Raw genomic sequence first — 20,809 nt, forward strand, 5'->3', positions numbered from 1 at the left:
CTACAATGCATCACACTTTTCTTTAGCTTATTTGCAAAATGGTAAAATGTATCTGTACTTAAGGCTCATACTGAAGACAAAACACCATCTACATAATTACAAGCAAGGCTGAAATTCAATGAAACTTTTTGAAGTATTGCATTAAGTTTTTTTATTCTTTGCCAAAAACTAGCTTCTTTGTATTAAACCGTCCCAAATTTTTACAACCACTTTGGAAATCCTTTAACTTTTGCACTAACATCATGCTTATCATTTAGAAATTGCAAAAGAACTCCATATTTATTATCCATGCACCATCTCGTTTGACAGAACTGTCTTAAACGTTGACCTGCGTCAATGTCGTTAGAATCTGAAAGTAATTGTTTAAGACTTCCAATTTTTCCTTGCCTTTAGCCACGAATAAATGAAACCAAATCGTTTTGAGAAGTGACTGACATCTAATACTGGAATTTTATTACATGAGTCTTGAACAACAATTTCTTTTATCCGGGACCATAGCCCTTGCAGACAACCGCTACAGTTTGATGCGCCGTCATACCATTGTTCACAAAATATTGCTAGAATATCTTAGTTACATATCCTTCGCAGATTTAAGCAGGGTATCTGAATCAGTTGATGGGAGCACATAAAAACCACTAAATAACTCATAACAGCAAAATTTTGGTCTACAGTATGAAGACAGACATCTGCTATCTAATTGATATATCGGATGTCTCGTGCAACATTAATGCACAAGAATCATATTATGTTCGTTACTGAATCAAAATTCTCTTAAGAGGCATGCTTACCAATGTTAAAATTTCATTAATTATGTCATCCACTTATAACCATTCTGATTAAGCCATAGTTTCAATTCGGGTACGTCATCGGAACATAATTTCAGAAGACTGACAAACAAACATCAACATGACAACAGTGCATGCTATTAATTGTGTCTTGATGGGCAGGTGGAATATGCTGCAGGCGGCTTCATGTCCACAATCACAGTTACAGCCATCCACCTCTACATCTGGAAACATCCAGGCTGCTTTTCGGCAAGCCGGAATAGAGGATGTGGGCACACTTTAAAATAAACGATTCTTTCTTAGCTTTCCATTCTACTTTGTCTATTTTTGAACTCTGGGTGCCACAAGTTAAAAAGTGCTTAATGTTTCATACCTTTTTATTAATTGTGTAGTTGTTGGAACCCTAATGCCATTAATTAAATTACTCGAAATTAAAAATAGTTGTAATTGTCCCTGAAGTATACTAAACATTTATTTACCTTCTCATATTCCCCTTTCGGTGCTTTATAAACTGCTTCATACGTTTCTGGAATTATTTTGTTGAATGCGCAATGTGATATTCGAGTGCTGTATTGTAAACTAGACTAGCTTTCTCATGTATCAAGAAATCGCAGTGTCACAGTTTGCCTGTCTTCTGCACATATAGCCGTTAACAAGAGTGTTTTGTTTTGTAATATGACAAGCCACTTTACTGAGCAAATACTGAAATACACTGTCATCCATTCGTAAGTAACTCATATATTAAGATTTGACTTCCTCCAATAGCAGTTGAATACTTTTATTATCTCGACTTAATACCTAGGGCTTCATCCAAATGTGTTTCTTTTCTTTTTTTTTTCGCCACATTTATTCCAATTACACGCACAATGTAATTGTGGCACTAGCAACTGCAACGCCTAATAGCATGTTGTCGTTCGCCATCATGAAATTTGGCAAAAAATATGACGACAGTGTGATACCCCTTTGTAGAGCCACTTCATGTAACATAATCAACACCCTACTGTCATAAAAACAATGCCAGTAAGCAGCAATAATAATTTTTAGATAGATGATGTCTACCTACCACAACCCAAAAAGATCCACTACAGTAGCTGTAAGCAAAAGATAAACCATCCTTCTCACTTGAACAAACTATTTTTCCAGTGGAAGACAAACATAAAGTGTAGCATAAGGTACTACGAAAACCTGAAGCATTTAAAAGTGGAAATGCATACCATACACCACATTTGCAAACCACTTCATATTAACAGTATCACTACCCTACTGACATAAACTAAGAGTAATAATAGTTTGTAGACAACTAATGACAAACTACCACAAAAAAGATCCAGTACAGTAGATGTAAGCATATAAGATACATCACCTCTTCACTTGAATAAATTAATTTTTGAGATTATAATATATGCCAAAAATTTCCAATAAAGATATTGCCTGTTAATGTTTCGAATAAACATGTGATTTCAGTCCATCTATTCCGATCTATATCCTGATTGATTTTCATCCTCAGAATGCCACAAACATATTCTTTCTTGGATTAAACTTATCAGTTTCTCACACTCCATATTTCATGTGCGAGAACATCAGTTGTTTGACCGAAGAAAAGAAACTGATTTGAATTTCACCAACTGTCGTCTGAAGTCTGTACGTTCGGGAGACAGTATCGGCTATTGTGTGACCGCACACATAGTGGCGTACCGACTTGAAAAGATCGCCCGTCTCTGGCCTATGTCGGTCGTCGGCGGAATCCACCGATATTGGAGCCATTGTGACCGCAGCGTAACTGTCGGTCGTCCCGCAATCTAGTGGCGTCTGTCGGTATCATCTGCTCGGCTGGTTTTGCAACTGCAATTTATTCCCGCGATAACAATTACCATCAGTTTAATATTTATTTCATATTTTAAACGTTTAGTTCTGGATTAATTTTCTTTCTTGCTTCATCCGCATGTTGCCATCATATTCGAAAGCTTATAAAAGATTTTAGTATTTTGACCCGGTATTCTAATGCGTGAACTGTGACTTAATTTCTCATTTGCAACCCACTTGGTAGATCATTACAATCTCTCATAAACAAATAAAATATCGACTTGCGTTCTGAATCAAGCAATGTGTTTTGAGGGCATTTTCGTCTTTCAGTACTACAGTTACTTACAAAGCACCATAAATGTTTGTATATATCATCCACACGTGTACGATAACTTTTGTTGCAAACCAATGGAAGTTTATAAGACATAGATATTAATGCTGTGCATTCTTTCAGTTTCACAAAATTGCCATATTTTAAGCAGAGCTGTAGATTGTTGTGGATGCTATACTGTGTTCATCATAACAATAAACCTGACGTAAACATTACACCTTGCATTCCCAGCATTTCCTTGAATCTCATTGGTTTTCGTTTCACAAGGAACGGAAGCTGAGCTGTGTCCAGTACAGTCAACTACCATCATAAGAATACGTTTTATGATGTGTTACATGTACAATAGGTTGGGTGATAATGCGGGACAACAGCTTGGACAGCATTGGCCAGTCAGCTGGTCCAGCTAAACTGCATTGATGTGAGCAGTTGCAGTTCAGACATACAAATAGACCAACACAGAAACAATATAGCTTAGAATGTCATTCAGTTTTTCAAAAGAGTATGATATAGTGTTAGGCAAAACTCCAGCACTACAGCACGCTTCTTAGGTGAGAAGACAGAAAGCATAAGATGCTCTCGTTCTCATCTAACACAGTATTCTAATAACAAACAAGAACGATGAAAATTCCAAGCTTAACACAGGGTAATTTTTCTGAGTGAGCTGCGTGTAATACAAAAGCATACTATTGTTTAATACTGAAGCCACAGGAGGTGTTAATTAGTTCTGGTAATCTCTCAGCTCCTTCCTTATCCGAATCCAAGAAATACAGTTCAGTTCTGGTACTGTCATCTGCTACGTTGATAACGAGTTGATCAACAACAGAAGCCACACAGGCGCCACATTTTCTCCTCTTCTTTTATGACATGCTGTTCTATATAGCGCCAGCATTCGACAGTAACACATGAAAAAGCTGTGTGCATTAGTTCCAGTCGGTCTGGCAGCTTAACAGTCATGTTATTTCTCGCAACAAATCACTTAACTTGGCTACAGATCAGTTCTGTTGGGTTCATATTGTAATGGTACAGTGGCAAATGTAAAATTGCAGCATTTGTATGGGCTGCTTGATGCCATGAAAATGATTGTTTTTCATGCTTCTACTACACTTACCACTATGATTTGTGTCCTTTGTTAATGATCTTTCATAAAATATCGATTATTAAGAATTTATATTTGAAATGAAAACAGGAATTTCACAGGTAATATGTAATTAGAAACAATGAGACGTGCACTATTCACAAAAATGACGACAAATTTTACAATTACGAGATGTAGGTATTTCAAACTGAAGGAAGAAAAAGGATAACTAAGGCGATACTTGAACCAGCGATCCATGAACTACACCAGACTATCTGTCTACTACAATACCGATTCCGCTATACAACCAGTGTGTATTTACGCCTTGACACCATATAGTCCCTCGGAAAACTTGAACGCCGATTTTTTTCTGTACATTTATGTAAAACATTAACAACCATCCACCCACAGCGTGACACTCAAGAGCACAACAGTACAAGGACTGTGACACAGTTTAATACATTACAATATCTTAAAGTTTCATGTAACGTAACTTAGTAATAAGGTATCTAATATATAAGTAGGACCTTCTTCCAAGAACTTAACAACACCAGTATGCGTACACTATGGCTACTGAGAAATCATAGTGTTTGTGTTTGTTTACATCAGGTTTATTCTTATGATGAACAGGGTATAGTTCCTAGTTCCCCATGCATCCCTTGCAGTAGTGCCACATGAGTCAAATTTTATGATTGTTTCAGCAAGATCGTTTCCGTAATACATCACAAAGCTTTAGCGTATCGGGAAATTTCTAGCCAGTTCGAGCACGAGTATCATTTGTTCAACCTACCCTTCCAAATCCTCTGCACGAGATCTCAATAGCCAAAGATTCATTTGTAAATGTAAACCAACTCCTATATCAATGTATTACACCACGTAAAAATGTTGATCTCAGTAACCATAGATTAATCTGCAAATGTAAAACAACCCTGTATTTTTCAACTGACAAGTTTGGGAAAAACTTCATCTTATTGTTTCTTCATGATTTTGTTTTGAAGTAAGTCTTACTGAAAAACCCTACTTAGGCTGTAAATACCGATTGGTTTGGATCGGCTGATTACAGTGACACAAGAGGAGGACTTTGTAGATTTTAAATCTGTTTAACCTTAGTATTTTAAGATCTGTTTTACAGAAAGCTTTCTTAGGATTTTCCTCTTTAAAGAAAAAGCCACTGCACTTTTGTCCAGATTATATGACTCATTTACTGATTGCCAAGTTTTATTAATTGTACTTTTTTTTGGACAGCAGGATTGACAGAGTAAGTTTTGATTTTTTTAAAGCAGGTTTATGGTTCTTGAATTGTGGCGTTATTAACCACTTCATCCGTTAGTGCTATATTTTGTAATGATTTTAAGTGTGTTTTAGATTTCTCCTGAGCCCTGTACAAAGGGTATTAGGAGAGTTTTGCAATAAGACACAAGAATAAGTCACAGGAGACTGATTGTTGCTGTGTTCTGAAAATACTTCATACTTGCATTGTAGCTGCTGTGGCAAGTCTGTGGGCACACGCTAACAAGTTTGAAGTGCTTGCAATGACATTGTGGTCACAAAGTGAGACTCAAGCAGTTCTGCAGTACAACTTTGCACATGGTTTAAATGTAGACCAGTGCTTTGAAGAAATGACTCTTGCACTAAGTGATGTGTGTCCACATCGCACAACTATATTCAGGTGGTCCAGAGAATTCAAAAGAGGATGCTGAGAGGACAGGAAGGCCAAAATCATCAGTTATGGAGGAAAACAATGATGCTGTGAGGAAAAAACTAGACGAAGAGATGCGAGTGACCTACAGGCAGATAGGGCTAAATGCACCAGCAATTCATTCAATTCTACATAATTTGCATGAACTTAACTGTCTCTAGGTGCCACATGGACTGATAAAGAGCAGATGACACAATGTGTGACTTGGTGCTGGGAGATATTAAAGAAGTTTTCTAAGGGACAATCTCAGAATGTGAATAACATCGTGATAGGTGATGAGACTTGGCCTTTCTTTTATGACGTACCATCTAAGACTCAAAACAAAGTTTGGGTCTTTGAAGATGACATACCCATAGCCGTCATAAAATCCCGATCAGTAACGACAAAAAGATAGTTATTTTTTTCAAATCGAGTGAAATTGTGGAGCCTGTTGTTTTGGACACACAGAAGATAGTCACAGCTAAGTGGTACACTGGGCAGTGCCTGCCCAAAGTCATCCAATCTTTGAAGGATCTGCGACTGAAGTAGAAAATGGATGCTTGGTTCCTCCATCACGATAACACTCCAGCCTGCTGCGCCAAAGCATGCACCGAATATTTACAGGGTTCAGGACTGAAACTTCTTGAGCACCCTCCTTACAGTCCAAACCTTGCCCCTTATGTCTTTGTACTGTTCCTGCATGTGAAAATGAAACTGAAAGGAATGCAGTTTTCAAGTGATGAGGATCTCCTGAGGGCTTGGGCAATTTATCTGTGTTTCCTCTGGGTTTCTGGCCACCACCCTTCCATGTTCAAATTGTGCCTAGTTGGCAATCTAGTTCAGTGGTATTAAAGCAACAGATCAATGTATGATGTTAAGTTTTACTAATGAACAGCGAAAATGTAGCAGGCAGTACAGTTTTTTTCTTTTCGCCATTTTGAGTTTTGTAAAGGTTTGAAATTATGTGTAACAACTTTTGGAAGTCTCAAATATTGGATGATGAAGTATGGGTAATTTGCACGCCACGTGTTATGCTTCCTTAAGACAAATGACACAATTTCTGACAGTAATACTTGTATTAAATCTTTAACATAAAATTATACCTCTTAAAGTGTAGATTACAACAGTATTATATATTTTAAAATTCTGTCATTAATTAAATGAAGCAATGAAAGTCAAATTTTTATTGTCCCTGGAAGCCATTACATGGGAGACCTGTAACTGAGATTTGGTTCCATATTAGCCATTTAGTAACACAGATACTATGTGACGAAATGAGAAGAGTACAGACATCTTATTTTTGCATGCTGACGCTAGATGCTTATCTCGGAGGAAGATACTAACCTGTATTTTTGAAGTGAGTTACAATGTACTTGCTTTCTTTTTAGAAAACAGTTCCTGATTGAAAGGTTGATTATTTGGTAGAAAGTATCTTCTTCAAATTACCTATTTCACTGAAATTTTTAAAGGGCAAATCGATTTAATTTAACTTTTGAAGGCAAACAAGTAAATTAATTTACTAATCATGAAAAAATTCATGCTTTCAAGAAAAAGATAGAATTTTGGACAATTTGAATGTGTTCCACTGAGTTTTGAAATGGGAGAGACGTTTATTGACAATGTTAATGCAGCACACACATAATCTTACTCTGGCTTACACCATGCTCGTGGGTCACTCACCTGGAGCAAGTTCTAGGACTTGTCTCAATATCCTGTAGAAACCAGTGCTCCAAATCTGACGTACACACAGTCCGCTGCCTCCCTGCACATTTGTATGTCTAAAAGGAGCCATGATCATACAAACGCCAAAAACAGACTTGAAATGTTGTGTGATGTGGTTGGTGTCTGTGAGGGTACTTGTTTCAGTACAGCCCTGCTGCCTCTTATCCGTTTCCATCTGCATGGCCATACAAAAACACCATCTTTGCTTGTTCCTGACATGAATACCGGACCATTTCGCTGTTTACAGTATGCTGCATCACTTACACAGGCTGCAACACACAAGGAACACATGGTACATGATCAGAGGAACTGTCATTCGCCAGCCATCTACTGGCAATGATGCATTTGCAAATACATTTTCCTAGAACCTTTTTTCCCTTAATTTCCAGTAAATAATGCGTTCATGCAGTGTGTCAGTTTTATTAACTTTCACTCTTGTATGACAGTAGCACACACTAGCAACATAAGAGTAGAGACTGATCTCATTATTGTGGCAGCACATTTCTTGAGGTAGCAATTTCTTAAAATGGGATCTGATGTTCATGTTTATTTGCTATTGATTTCATAATAATTAATGTTATCAAACACATTATGCAACTAAAAAGTTATCTTCTCCTTGACATTTATATGCCTTTATTTATATGGTTTTTTAGGTACAAATTTAAATGCTTTTACAAATCTGTCATCTGAACAAGCTTTATTCGCAATATGTACATCTTAGTAAAACAGAAATCTTCCACAAATTTCACTTCTTGTTCCTTCAGAAACAACATATACTTATATCACAAATAAATAATCACTAATTGTGCATTCAGAATGTTTCTCCTCAACATCTAGTCACATGAAGCACGTTCGGATTGAATCTTTTTCAGCCTCTGCAATGATTTCTGTGCCGCTTGGTGAATTTTTGGGTCCAACTTATCTGCAAAGCAACAAATAACCAAATGGGTTTATATCTTCATTGTTGAATTTGACTGATATTATTCAAAAGAAAATCTGAGTTCTTACATATTTTATGTTTTCCCTGGATAGGAAATCTAATTGGCAATTCTTGTGGGTCCTCACAGATGAAAACAAATGGTGACTCACTCTCTCCATCAGGGTATCTTTCTCTGTATTCCTCTTGTGGGAGGCAATCCACAACATTCACACATCCAAGCAAACAGCTTGTTGGATAGCTACTTGGGAACTTTATCCTGTCTGAAAAGATAATGAATAAATTTGAAATATATGTACCAATTAAGAGATACAGATTTTCAAAAACAATCCTATGAACTGTACACATGTATGTACTGAACAAAAGATAAGTATAATTTATGCAGTCTTAGGAGCCTCACAAGTTCAGTACACATCGACAGTACAGACACAATGCTGTCTCAGAAAAATCACACTTATAGTCGAGATCCCCTAGCTCACAGCATTGTTGCCAGCTTTTAACTGCAAAGTACTAACAACTGCATGTGAAAACAGTAGCCACCTACAGAGTTGTGGCAACACCGAGGCAATGCCGCAGAGATATTTACAAAATCACATTATGTTACTGACTGAGGTAGACCTACAAAGCTGTCACGCCAAGTGAACTGCAACAACCAGGGATCAACTTATGCCAACCGTAATATAGATAATATAATGTGGATACAATTACTATAATATAATATTGATACAATTAATATACTATAAAGTGCAAAAGTAAAGAGACAGCAGGGAAAAACAGATGATTAGCTTAGCAAACTAGTGGTAGCTTATCTTCAAACAACCTTCACACATTTGATTTTAGGCACCTCCAACAATCTTTACTCATCACTGTGAAATAAAAAGTTCGCTAAAACTCTCCTGACATATAAATGTTTCCAGGTTATTGAACGGCAAGATTTCAATGAAGATCTTTAGGCAACAATATTCACTGTTATTGGAACACCCAAGTAGCTCATAGCAAAATAAAAAGGACATGCGTTAAAAATACAAAGTAAATCCACAAAATAGAGATGGGAAAAGGCAAATAAATACTATACTTCTGTTATCACTAATATTTTGACCATAAACTATTCAGCCATCTTCCCAGCTAGCCCTAAAAACTGACAGCAAAGCACTCCACCCCCTCATAAGCCTGCAGAGTGAGCCAGTTCCACATGCAAACAGGGATAATTGAGCTGGAAGAAATACCACGGGGCTGTAGCAATATATGCTACTGTTACAATGTTTGCACAGGATAGTGTGTCAGAATTCTAGTCAACAGGGGAGCAACAGTACTGTTGTCTAAGTACTAACTACCATAACAGCCACTGCTGAATTCCAGATTTTGTGAAGGATAAAACCATAATCTCACTTGTCATACATCACAGCGAGGTTCGGTGGTTCTGAGATGGATGACTTAATTCTAAGGAAGGCAGTCATCTATAATATTCTTGGTCAGTGTTGTTTCCCATATATCAGATGTACTTTATGTGCAGTTTAAGAATGTAGCATGGAACATCACATTATTCAGGGGGTTCATTTTAGCTGAAGACACTTAAATACCTCAAAAACTATGCATCGGATCAAAAAAAGTAATAATTCCAATTTATTTGTTTCAGAAGGGGACATCCAATGCACTGGTGGCAGGTGGGGGTGCAGCTTTGAAATTTCCGATGGGAATCCCCATTTCATATTGCAGATTATGATTCTACAGCAAAATCTACAAACATTTTGTTGGTAGCTTTTTCTTCATTTCACCACAGATGGCACATTAATCAGAGAAATAGAAATGAGTACCCAATCGTAATTTATGACATACTACTCAGTGGCCCTTGAATATCCAATGGGATGTGGGACCCCACTTCCATCTTGCCAGGGTAGGACAGGATAATACTTTATAACTTCTAATTGGAAACCCCATTTGCAACATTGTATTTCTCCAATATATCGAACAGGGGACTATTCAATGCACCACCATGGCCTGCATAGATCTACGACGTATCATTATGGACAGTACCCTGTAACCGGAGCTCACATATTGTGCAGAGTAGAACAGATTTCGGCTCTAAATATTGAAATACTTGCACAGTGTTTATTGTCTGCACACCTACCTATCATTTGGAGAACAGGTTGTGCATGTGGACAATGCATGTTGCAACAACAGAACAAAAAATTGAAATGATCCTGATTTACGGAGAATGTAGGAGAAATGTTAAGACTGTATGCCGAGTATTTTCCAGAGAAAGCTCGCTCTCGTTCAGCCTTTTACAAGGTTGTGAAAACCTTTATATCTGATGGCAGCATACAGTCCAGCAAATGAAATGAAGCAAACGTGTTACAGGAGAAGGTAATGAAATAGCTGTACTAGGGGCAGTGCACCCCACTCCAGAAATAAGGACGCAGCAATTACACCGCGATTCCAGTGTGTCCTTAGGTAGTATTCACACAATACTGCATCATCGGAAGTATCATCCACATCATTTGTCACTGCATCAAGAACTTCATGGTGCTGATTTCCATAACCAGGTAGAGTTTAGTGAATGGGCACGTCAACAAATGCAAACAACCCCATGTTATTTGCCGAGGTACTATTTTCAAATGAGTCTACATTCACTAACCGTACCAGTGTTAACTGGCACAACATGCATTACTGGGGTGTAGAAATCTCCAACAGTTAGGGCAAATGGGCCACCAACATCCTTGGTCGGCTGATGTAGGTGTGGGTATCATGGGGGAACACACTCATTGGTCCGTATTATATCGACAGCACGCTGAATGGACACAAATAATGAAAGTTTTTGGAACAGGAACTGCCAGTACTACTGCAGGATGTTACTCTGGACGTTCGCCAATGTATTTGGTTTCATCATGACAGTGGCCCAGCACATTATGCAACTGAATCATGGGAAGTATTAGACCATGTTTACACTGATGTGGATTGGCAGAGGTTGCCATGCCGGATTTGATGTCACTGGATTTGTTTCTGGGAATATATTTACAAGATAATGTAATAGAGGGAAACATTCCACGTGGGAAAAATATTTGAATATGTCTGCTTGTGTCTGTATATGTGTGGATGGATATATGTGTGTGTGTGTGTGTGTGTGTGTGTGTGTGTGTGTGTGTGTGTGTGTGTGTGCGCGCGCGCAAGTGTATACACGTCCTTTTTCCCCCTAAGGTGAGTCTTTCCGCACCCGGGATTGGAATGACTCCTTACCCTTTCCCTTAAAACCCACATCCTTTCGTCTTTCCCTCTCCTTCCCTCTTTCCTGACGAAGCAACCGTTGGTTGCGAAAGCTTGAATTTTGTGTGTATGTTTGTGTTTGTTTGTGTGTCTATCGACCTGCCAGCACTTTCTTTTGGTAAGATATATTTATAAGATAAGGTATACCAGTAAGTGCGAACAGGCCGTGAAGACATGGTCGACTGCATCAGAAACGCCTGCTCTGACATTCCCGCAGATATACTTCTGTCCTGTTTACGGACATTTGAAAAGCGGATCACTAAACATTGGAACACTTACTTTAGTTTAGTTGTGAAGGTAGAGTAGCATTTGTCTCGAGCCATGGCCACAGTGGCACATCAAGTAGTCCCCTGTTTGATATGTTGGAGGAATACAGTGTTGTGAATGGGGTTTACAATTAGAAGTTATGAAATCCTGGACTGTTCTACCACTGAAAAATGGAGGTGGGGTCCCATGTGCCACTGAATATTCAAGGGTCATTGAGTAGCACATCATAAATTACAATTGTGTACCCATTTCTATCACTCTGATTACAGTGCTACCTTTGGTGAAACGAAGAAAATGCCTCACAAAAAGCATATGTAGATTTTGCCGCAGAATCATAATCTGCAATAAAAAATTGGGGTTTCCCTTAAAGATTTCGAAGTCCCCCTCCCTCCCCATCCCACCACCCGTGCATGTACTGGGGATGAGGGATCAAATATGGTATCATTGGATGTCCCCCTCTGATATAAGCAAATTGGAATTACAACTTTTTTTATCCAATTTTTTGAGATATTTAAATGACCTCAGTTAAAATGAATAGCCCGCTACCTGATAAATGTGCTGTGGTCGAGTATTGTATTTAGGCTGGAGAATGTCCAGGTTTTAACATCTATATCCTGACTTTCAGTTCTCAGAGACACCACTGAAATGTGTGTGAAGAGTGAAGTTATTACCCATGATGATGATTTTAATCTTGACAAAATGTGGAATCTACCACTGGAAATAGTTAGCAGACAGTCAGACAATGGTACTATTCCCTCGTCAATCACAATTTGTCACAAAACATCCTTCACAGAGGTGTCCATGGTAGCATATATGTTTGCCACCTGTGCATTATGTCTTCCAATATGATTATTAATGTACACATGTGTACACAGTGGCCAGTATATAAAATGGATAGTAGTACTGTACCATCAATCATTAGGACGCACTCTAAAGATAGCTGAATGGATCACAGCCACAATATTAGCAGATAAAGTTTAGTTTCCACTTAATTCCCAAACTTTTATGGACCAAATGATACATTGTGGGAACATACAGCTACAGAATAAATACAGCTGTTAAGACATCTCTGGAAAGCAAATTGAGGAACTGATAATGCAAAAGGCATTTATACTGCGGGCTGTAGAATGGTTCCGTAGGGTGGATATATTTCTTTTTCATGTCCATGTCCATTACCAATGGAAAGAAGTTGTCTTGGAGTAGGTAGCAGTATATTCCTAGAGTAATCACCAACTTTGATAATAGACTTTCTTGGGTTAGTTTACGTCTATCTTCAAGAGTCTGATAGTTCAGTTTCTTCAGTATCTCTGTAACACCTCCCACGGATTAACCAAGCGTGTGACCATTCATGCTACCCTTATCTGTATATGTCCAGTATCCCATCCCCTGTTAGTTGTATCTGGTTCGGGTTCCACAGACTTGAGCAATATTCTAGAACCAGTCCCTAGAGTGATTATAAATCGTAGTCTACCACACATTTTACCCGTGACTGAACTGTGATCATTGCATTTCATATCCCTATAAAATGTTAAAGTTTGTATGAGTTGGCTGATTCTGTCAGTGATTCACTGATATTATAGTCATAGAATACTAGGTTTTTTTCGTTTTGTGAAGAGCACAATTTTATATTTTTGAACATTTCAAGCAAGTTGCTAATCTTTGCACCAATTGGTAATCTTATCAAGATCTGTCTGAATATTTATGCTGCTTCTTTCAGACAGTACTTCCTTATAGATAACGGGGGGGGGGGGGGGGGTTATTAATATATAACATGAACAGCAAGGGTCCCAATACACTTCCCTGTGTCACACCTGAAGTTACTTATACATCTGACGGTGACTCTCCATCCAAGATAAGTTACTGCATCGTCCCTATCAAAAAGTCCTCAATCCAGTCACAAATTTCACTCAATGTCCTATATGATCATACTTTTGCCAATAAGCATAGGTAATGTACTGAGACATATGCTTTTCAGAAATCAAAAAATACTGCATCTTCATGGTGGCCTTGTTTCAAAGATTTCAGTACATCATATGACAAAAGTGTGAGACAGGTTTCACATGACCGATATTTTTGGAATCTCTGCTGGTCAGCTTGGAGGAGGTCATTCTGTCCAAGATACCTCATTATGTTTAAGCTCAGAATATGTTCTAAGATTCTACGACAAATCAATGTCAAGGATAGTGGACAGTAGTTTTGTGGATCACTTGTACTACCCTTCCCTTAGATGGGTGTGACCTGTGCTTAATTCCAAGAACTGGGCACAGTTTGTTGTTCAAGGGATCTACAATAGATAATAGTTAGAAGAGGGGCTAACTCAGCCACAAATTCAGTATAGAATCATATGTCCTGGGGCTTTGTTCAGTTTCAATGATTTCAGTTTCAATGATTTCAGTTGTTTCTCAACACCACTGACACTAATACTTATGAGGGTTGGAACTTTAATAGTGATAACTATTTATTTACAGCTCATGCAAAATAGATACATGTTTCAAAATTTTACTGACCTTCAAATTAGTCGCCAGCACTATGTATAACCTGTTGCCAGCGATGTGGAAATCATAGGATACTCTTAGCAGTGCCAGTTTGAACGGCGCTGTCTATTGCCCGACGAATTTGTAGCAGTTCTGAAGCGAATGTCATGAAGTGTATCCTTCAGCTTAGAAATCCAGTTGAACAGTTTAGAAATCGAGTTGCACTTACGAGGGCTTAAGTCAGGGGAGTGCATTAGGTGGTATAGCAGTTAGCAGCCCCATCAGTCAAACAAATCAGTAACAGTTTGCACTGTACGTGCTTGAGCATTGTCCTGCAAAATGACGGTCAGGTCATGCAGAAAGTGTCATCACTTCTGTCTCTAAGCTGGTCGTAGGTTGTGTTCCAAAAATGACCAGCACAGAAACAGAAGTGATGACACTTTCTGCATGACCTGACCGTCATTTTGCAGGACAATGTTCAAGCACGTACAGTGCAAACTGTTACCGATTTGTTTGACTGATGGGGCTGCTAAGTGCTATACCACCTACTGCACTCCCCTGACTTAAGCCCTCATAAGTTCAACTCGATTTCTAAACTGAAGGGAACACTTCACGGCATTCGCTTCAGAACTGCTACAAATTCGTCAGGCAATAGACCGCGCCGGTCAAACTGTCAACACAGCTGGCACTGCTAAGAATATCCTACAACTTCCACATTGCTGGCAACGGGTTATACACAATGCTGGTGACTACTCTGAAGGTCAATAAAACTTTGAAACATGTATCTATTTTGCACGAGTTGTAAATAAATAGTTGCCACCATTAAAGTTCCAATCCTCGTATTTTATTCCGCTTTTCAGTGGTATGAAGCTTAAATTGGGGCAATTATCCTGTGTTTTCCTTTGTAAAGGAACATTTGAAAATGGAATTAAGCATTTCAGCTTTTGCTTTTCTATTCTCAATTTCAGTTCCCGTCTCATTCGCTAGGGACTAGATACAAACTTTGGTGCCACTAACAGTTTTTACATAGCCCCCAATTTCTTTGGATTTTGTGTAATGTCATTTGATGATATTCTGCAATGGTAGTCGCTGAAGGTATCATGTGTTGCTCTCTTCGCAGTCAAGCACATTTTTCTATCTATAGCCCTAAACTTTGTTTTACACCTATTATGCAACAATCTGTTTCTTTAGAAGTTTCTTTACAGTGAGTGTGTACCACGGAGGGTCTCTCTCATTATGAATGGTTCTCCTGGATAATATCTACCCAGTGCATCGTCAACTATACTTTTAAATCTGAGCCATAAATCCACTACAAATCGCAGACCTGTGCTTAAAGTTTCTCACTGAGATACAACACTACTGATTTTTAACTAATTTGCTGAACATATATATCTTTCTGCTTGTTTTAGTTGTCCTTTGTACTTCGGTAATCATAGCTGCCACAACCACATCACGGTCAGTAATACCAGTTTCGACGTGGGTGGATCTTCTCAAAGAGGTCAGATCTATTTGTTGCCATTAGATCCAATATATTTCCATTATGAGTGGGGTTCCAAACTATCTGTTCTAGGTAGTTTTCAGGGAAGGTATTTAATAACGTTTCACAGAATGTCTAATCATGCCCACCACTAACAAAACTAATTTTCCTAATTAATTGTTGGATGACAAAGTCTCCAATGATGATTACAAATGGTTGAGGAACTTATGTAAAAGTGAACTAAGGTTTTCTCTTAAGTTTTCGGTTACAGCAAGAGAAGAGCCTGATGCATGACAGATGGATCCAGTTATCATTTTATGCCCACCCACCATACCGAGTCTTGCCCAAAAAATCTCACATGCAGCTTCAGTTCCTATCTTGGTGGATTTGAGTTTCTTGTCTACTGTCACCAATACACCATCTCCATTTCCCATTTACCTATTCATTTGATATACACTTGTGCTGAAGATCTTACGAGGGGATACCCAAAAAAGCTGGAATTATTTTTAAAAGCTATATATTTTCAAATTTTTCGAAACGACCTTATCCATGTCAAAATACTCTCGATTACAGCTAAACCATTGTCCCGTCGGTGCTTCCACTGTTCGAAACACTTTTTGTAGTCATCTTTAGAAATGGCTGACAGCTCTTTCAGCATTTTTTTCTTGACTTCTTCAATGTTGTCAAGCTGGTGTCCTTTCATGCATGGAAATAAGAAAAAGTCACATGGAGCCAGGTCAGAGGAGTAAGGTATTTAGGCCAGTGGAACCATGCCATTTTTTGCCAAAAACTGTCTAACAGAGATGGCTGTGTGTGCACAGGTGCGTTGTCGGAGTGGAAGATGCTTCTGTTAAAATTACAGTTGATCAGTTGTCTATCAACAGTCTGTGAGCACAAGCTCTCAATTTTTTTCAATATTTTCATCGATTCGGGCAGTTGTGGATGTCCAGAACAAGGTCTGTCATCAATCAACAGGTTGCCATTTTTAAATCAAGCAAACCACTCATATACTTGAGTTTTTCTCTTAACATCATCTTGGTAAGCTATTTTCAACTTTAAAACATTTTCAGCAGCGTTTTTACCAAGTAGAAAACAAAATTTCACAGCTGCACATTGTTCACTTAAACTTGCCGTAGTAAAAAACGAAACAATAACAAAACAGTGCTAGTAAAAACAATTACTGCAGATGAACAGAAAAAGTCAGGTCGACAAATCCTTTACAGACAGGGATTACTTTCCAAACCTTGGCTGCAAAATGGGACCTCCCACATCACATCTGCACCAGCACCATGAACCAGCTGCAAGAGCACTCCACCCATTACCGAATATCACCTAACACTCAAACAACTATTTATCAGCACACAGGAAAATGAGGAACATCATGCCCAAATTCCTTCCCAAATCTCCTAAAGTAGGATATTTAGCAGACTGGATGGGGAGCAAAATACTAATCCGTTTCTACACTGCACCTATTACCAACATCTAGTCCACATGGGTCATAACCTTGTGGAACACCCATGGTGCAAGACCTACCAGTAAATTCTATTCCAGTGCCATCGCAGTCTTATACAGGGGATGGACAAAGATATGGAAACTCCAAAAACACAGCAGATAGGAAAGAGTGGTTCACCTGCAAAGGATGCTGGTGTGACCTATTCCTGAGTACTCCTCAAGTGTTTGGGACCCATACCAGGATGGATTGAAGGAAGACATTGAAGAAATTCAGAGGTGGGCTGCTAAATTTGTTACTAGTAGCTTTAAGTGTTACAGAGATGTTTTGGGAACTCAAATGGGAATTCACTGAGGGAAGGCAATGTTCTTTTCGAGAAACACTATTGAGAAAATTTAGAGAACCGGGATTTGAAGCTGACTGCCAAATGAATCTGCTGCCACTAACATGCATTTCGCATAAGGATCACAAAGATACAAGACAATATGGTTCATATGGAGCCATACATACATTCGTTTATCCCTTGCTATATTTGCAAATGGAACAGGAAAGGAAATGACTAGTGGTACAGGTTACCCTCTGCCATGCACCATGTGGTGGCTTGTGGAGTATCTATGTAGATGTAGATTACCATGTCTAATATGGTATAGGCAAACCATTGGCATTCAAAACTTTCAGTCATCTTGGAATGGATAAACAGAGGTCCTGTGTGGTTTTCAAGGGAATCTTATACCACTATTCCTGCAAAATAGTGGTAAGTTCAAGTAACAAAGGACAGCAACAAGCCACCCTTCCCTCCAAAGTACACCACAAAGGCTCAATAATATTGAGATCCAGTGACTGTGGTGACCAGGGGAGATGTGAAAAGTCAACCCTGTGCTCATAAAACCAGTCCTGGAAGATGGCGGCTGTGCAAATGGGGGCCTTGTTATCTTGGAACATAACACCTCTATTTGGTAACAAACATTGTGCCACGGGACGGATCCGATCAGTCAAAATGGTCACACAATATTTGGCAATATGCAACATTGGGAGTAGCCATTGGACCCAAATCATCACTGAAATGCCACTATGCTTCGCTCTTGGAAAGCAAACTTGGCCAGGTGTTGTAAAAAGTGTGGAACAAGACTCACCTGACCAAATGACTTTCTTCTGTTGCACCACTGTCCAAGTTTCATGGCTTTGGCACCAGATTTTCCTCTTGAGTTGTTCTGGAATTCCAGCATGCCCTGCAGTTCCCTGCTTATGGAGCTCCCTTTGTGTTGTTTTGGTGTTGACAAGGTTAGTGAGTGTGACAATCACTTTTTCAGTCACCACTGTCATCCTCTTATTTTTCATCACAATCCTCTGTCACAATCATTCAACACACCCTTTCATTGCTTGGTGACTTAGTGTATGATGTTTTCTCTCATTCCCTGTATATGGCACAAATTTCAACATGGTGCCTCTGAAACACCAAACACTTCGGCTACCTTGGTTACAGAAGCTCCCCCCATATGAGCACCTACAATCTACTCACGTTCGAATTCACTGAGCACTGACACAACATACAACTACACAGAATACTATTTCTGACGTGGGTGACACTTGCAGTATTGAGGACAATGCACAATTTCCCTTTGTAGTCGAATATAACAGTGCAACTTGCAGTCCAGGTTTGGCTAACATTTGCATGTGTGTTCAGTTTCCATATTTTTGTACACCCCTGTACTAACTTGTCAAAGGCAGGAGCACCTGGGAAAGCAGTCATTTGGAAGCTTAGCAATTGTTTTAGTGTTATTTGTGTGCCCATTTAACATGTAACTATAGAGTTAATTTTGAACTATGTCTTTCATGCCAAATTTTAAGTTAAACATTAATTATCAAATTACGCACTTTACCCCCTACCTATCCTACCCCTAATGACACATCCAGACAGTGTCTTGCTGACCTCTTCCATCTGCCTTATCCCCGAAAATTCACTCTCAACATCCCACTAAACCCATAACCTAAACCATTCCAAAACACTGTTGTCAACATATCAAACACTGCAATCGCACACTAGTTTCAGTACTATCCAAATGTCTTACTTTCAGTCCAACAAATGGATTAAATCGTGATGGACTGGTCGAAGTCCTATTATCCTCTTTCCAATTCTTACAGTGGCAACACTTTGTTGCCACCAACCCTTCCACCCGAAAGCTAACACTGTACCATGCCTCTCCCAGTTCACACCTCATTCTACTGATGATCCTGAGCTGACTCACTTCCACCCAACCACCTTCTTGTTACCTTCCATGAAGTCCATACCTCCAACATGGCCTCCTCCTTTCCACAGTCCTTCATAAACAAATAAACATCTCAGTAGATGAAAGAAAAGCCATCCACAACCTTAGGACTGATTTTCATAACAATCCCAGTAGACAATGGATCCATCATTGTTATGATGATCACAGTGACTACTTGACAGAAGGTATCTGCTAACAGTCTAATTCTCCTACATGCAAGTCCTGCTGCAGTGATCCCACCCCAGAAGTTCAGAATAACTTCCAATCCTTATTCAAATCCTTAGACCTATCCTACAATAACTTACCAAATCCATATCCCTCCTCACCCCAGTTACCCTTGCCACACCCACCTTCTACATTCATTCAAAAATCCATAAATCTATCCACTCTCACAGCACAACTATAGTTGATTCTGTGCTCTCACTAAAAAATTTCAAGTCTTGTGGAGCATCAACTCCAACTCCATATCCTGCAGCCTAGCTTATCATATAAAAATTCAGAAATAACTTTAATCACTATTTTTCACCATCCTCACTCCATTACATCTGTATTGCTACTCTTCAGTGCTGATTCTGACTTCATATAAACCAACATCCTCGTGCCCAGGAGTAACTAATCTCTTTTGGAGGGCAGATATTTCTCTGCTGTGGGGTTCCTACAGCTGTCACAACATCCCACATACAGGTTGCCAATGGTTTCTATCTTCCCATGCTTCCTCATCTTCTTCTATTTCTCTTTTTCTTATTAGTTGCTTAACCACCATCGAACCAGGCAATCTTCAGCCATCCTCTTCTTCTTCCCTGAGGATGGTTCATTAAGATCTCTGATCATCTGTCAACTGTCTGTCAGATTGTATGGACATACCAAGTGAGCTGCTGCTGTTGTATTCTACCCGTGATGCTTTTTTGAGTCTGGGTCATTTCCCTAATTGACGTATTTCTTACGTAGTCTTGCCAAGATATTCTACATGATCTTGAGAGACAGTCCACTTCTACAACTCTCGATTTGTTTCTATTTTTTCCAGTAACCTCAGTCGTATTCATTAATCGTTATGGGCTCTACAATATTTACTGTCTTCATTTTCCAAATTTATCTAACATCACCATGACAGATAGTTTAAATTCTGCGTTTGCTGCTTTCCCATAGGCTACTCATTGCTGTCTTTCTCAGTTACATGTTCAATCTTCCAATAGAATGTTGCTCAAATATTTATTTTTATTTATTTATTTGTATGCACTGATGTGCTGGTCCTCTACTATTATATTTCCTACGTTTTCTCACT

At 38.8% G+C, this 20,809-nt stretch overlaps 1 protein-coding gene across 1 annotated transcript in view; it reads right to left on the bottom strand.

Moving 5' to 3' along the window:
• Window positions 1-8,076: 8,076 nt before the first annotated feature.
• LOC126262301 (activating signal cointegrator 1) overlaps window positions 8,077-20,809 on the bottom strand; it is a 131,852-nt gene continuing 119,119 nt past the window's right edge. The window contains exons 11-12 of the mRNA XM_049958839.1: window positions 8,403-8,594; window positions 8,077-8,316 (exon numbers count right to left, since the gene is read on the bottom strand). Of these exons, the coding sequence (XP_049814796.1) occupies window positions 8,228-8,316; window positions 8,403-8,594 (281 nt within the window). The 3' untranslated portion in view covers window positions 8,077-8,227. The remainder of the gene's footprint in view (window positions 8,317-8,402; window positions 8,595-20,809) is intronic.

The sequence above is a fragment of the Schistocerca nitens genome, chromosome 6, assembly GCF_023898315.1.
Source record: "Schistocerca nitens isolate TAMUIC-IGC-003100 chromosome 6, iqSchNite1.1, whole genome shotgun sequence".
Taxonomy (NCBI): Eukaryota; Metazoa; Arthropoda; class Insecta; order Orthoptera; family Acrididae; genus Schistocerca; species Schistocerca nitens.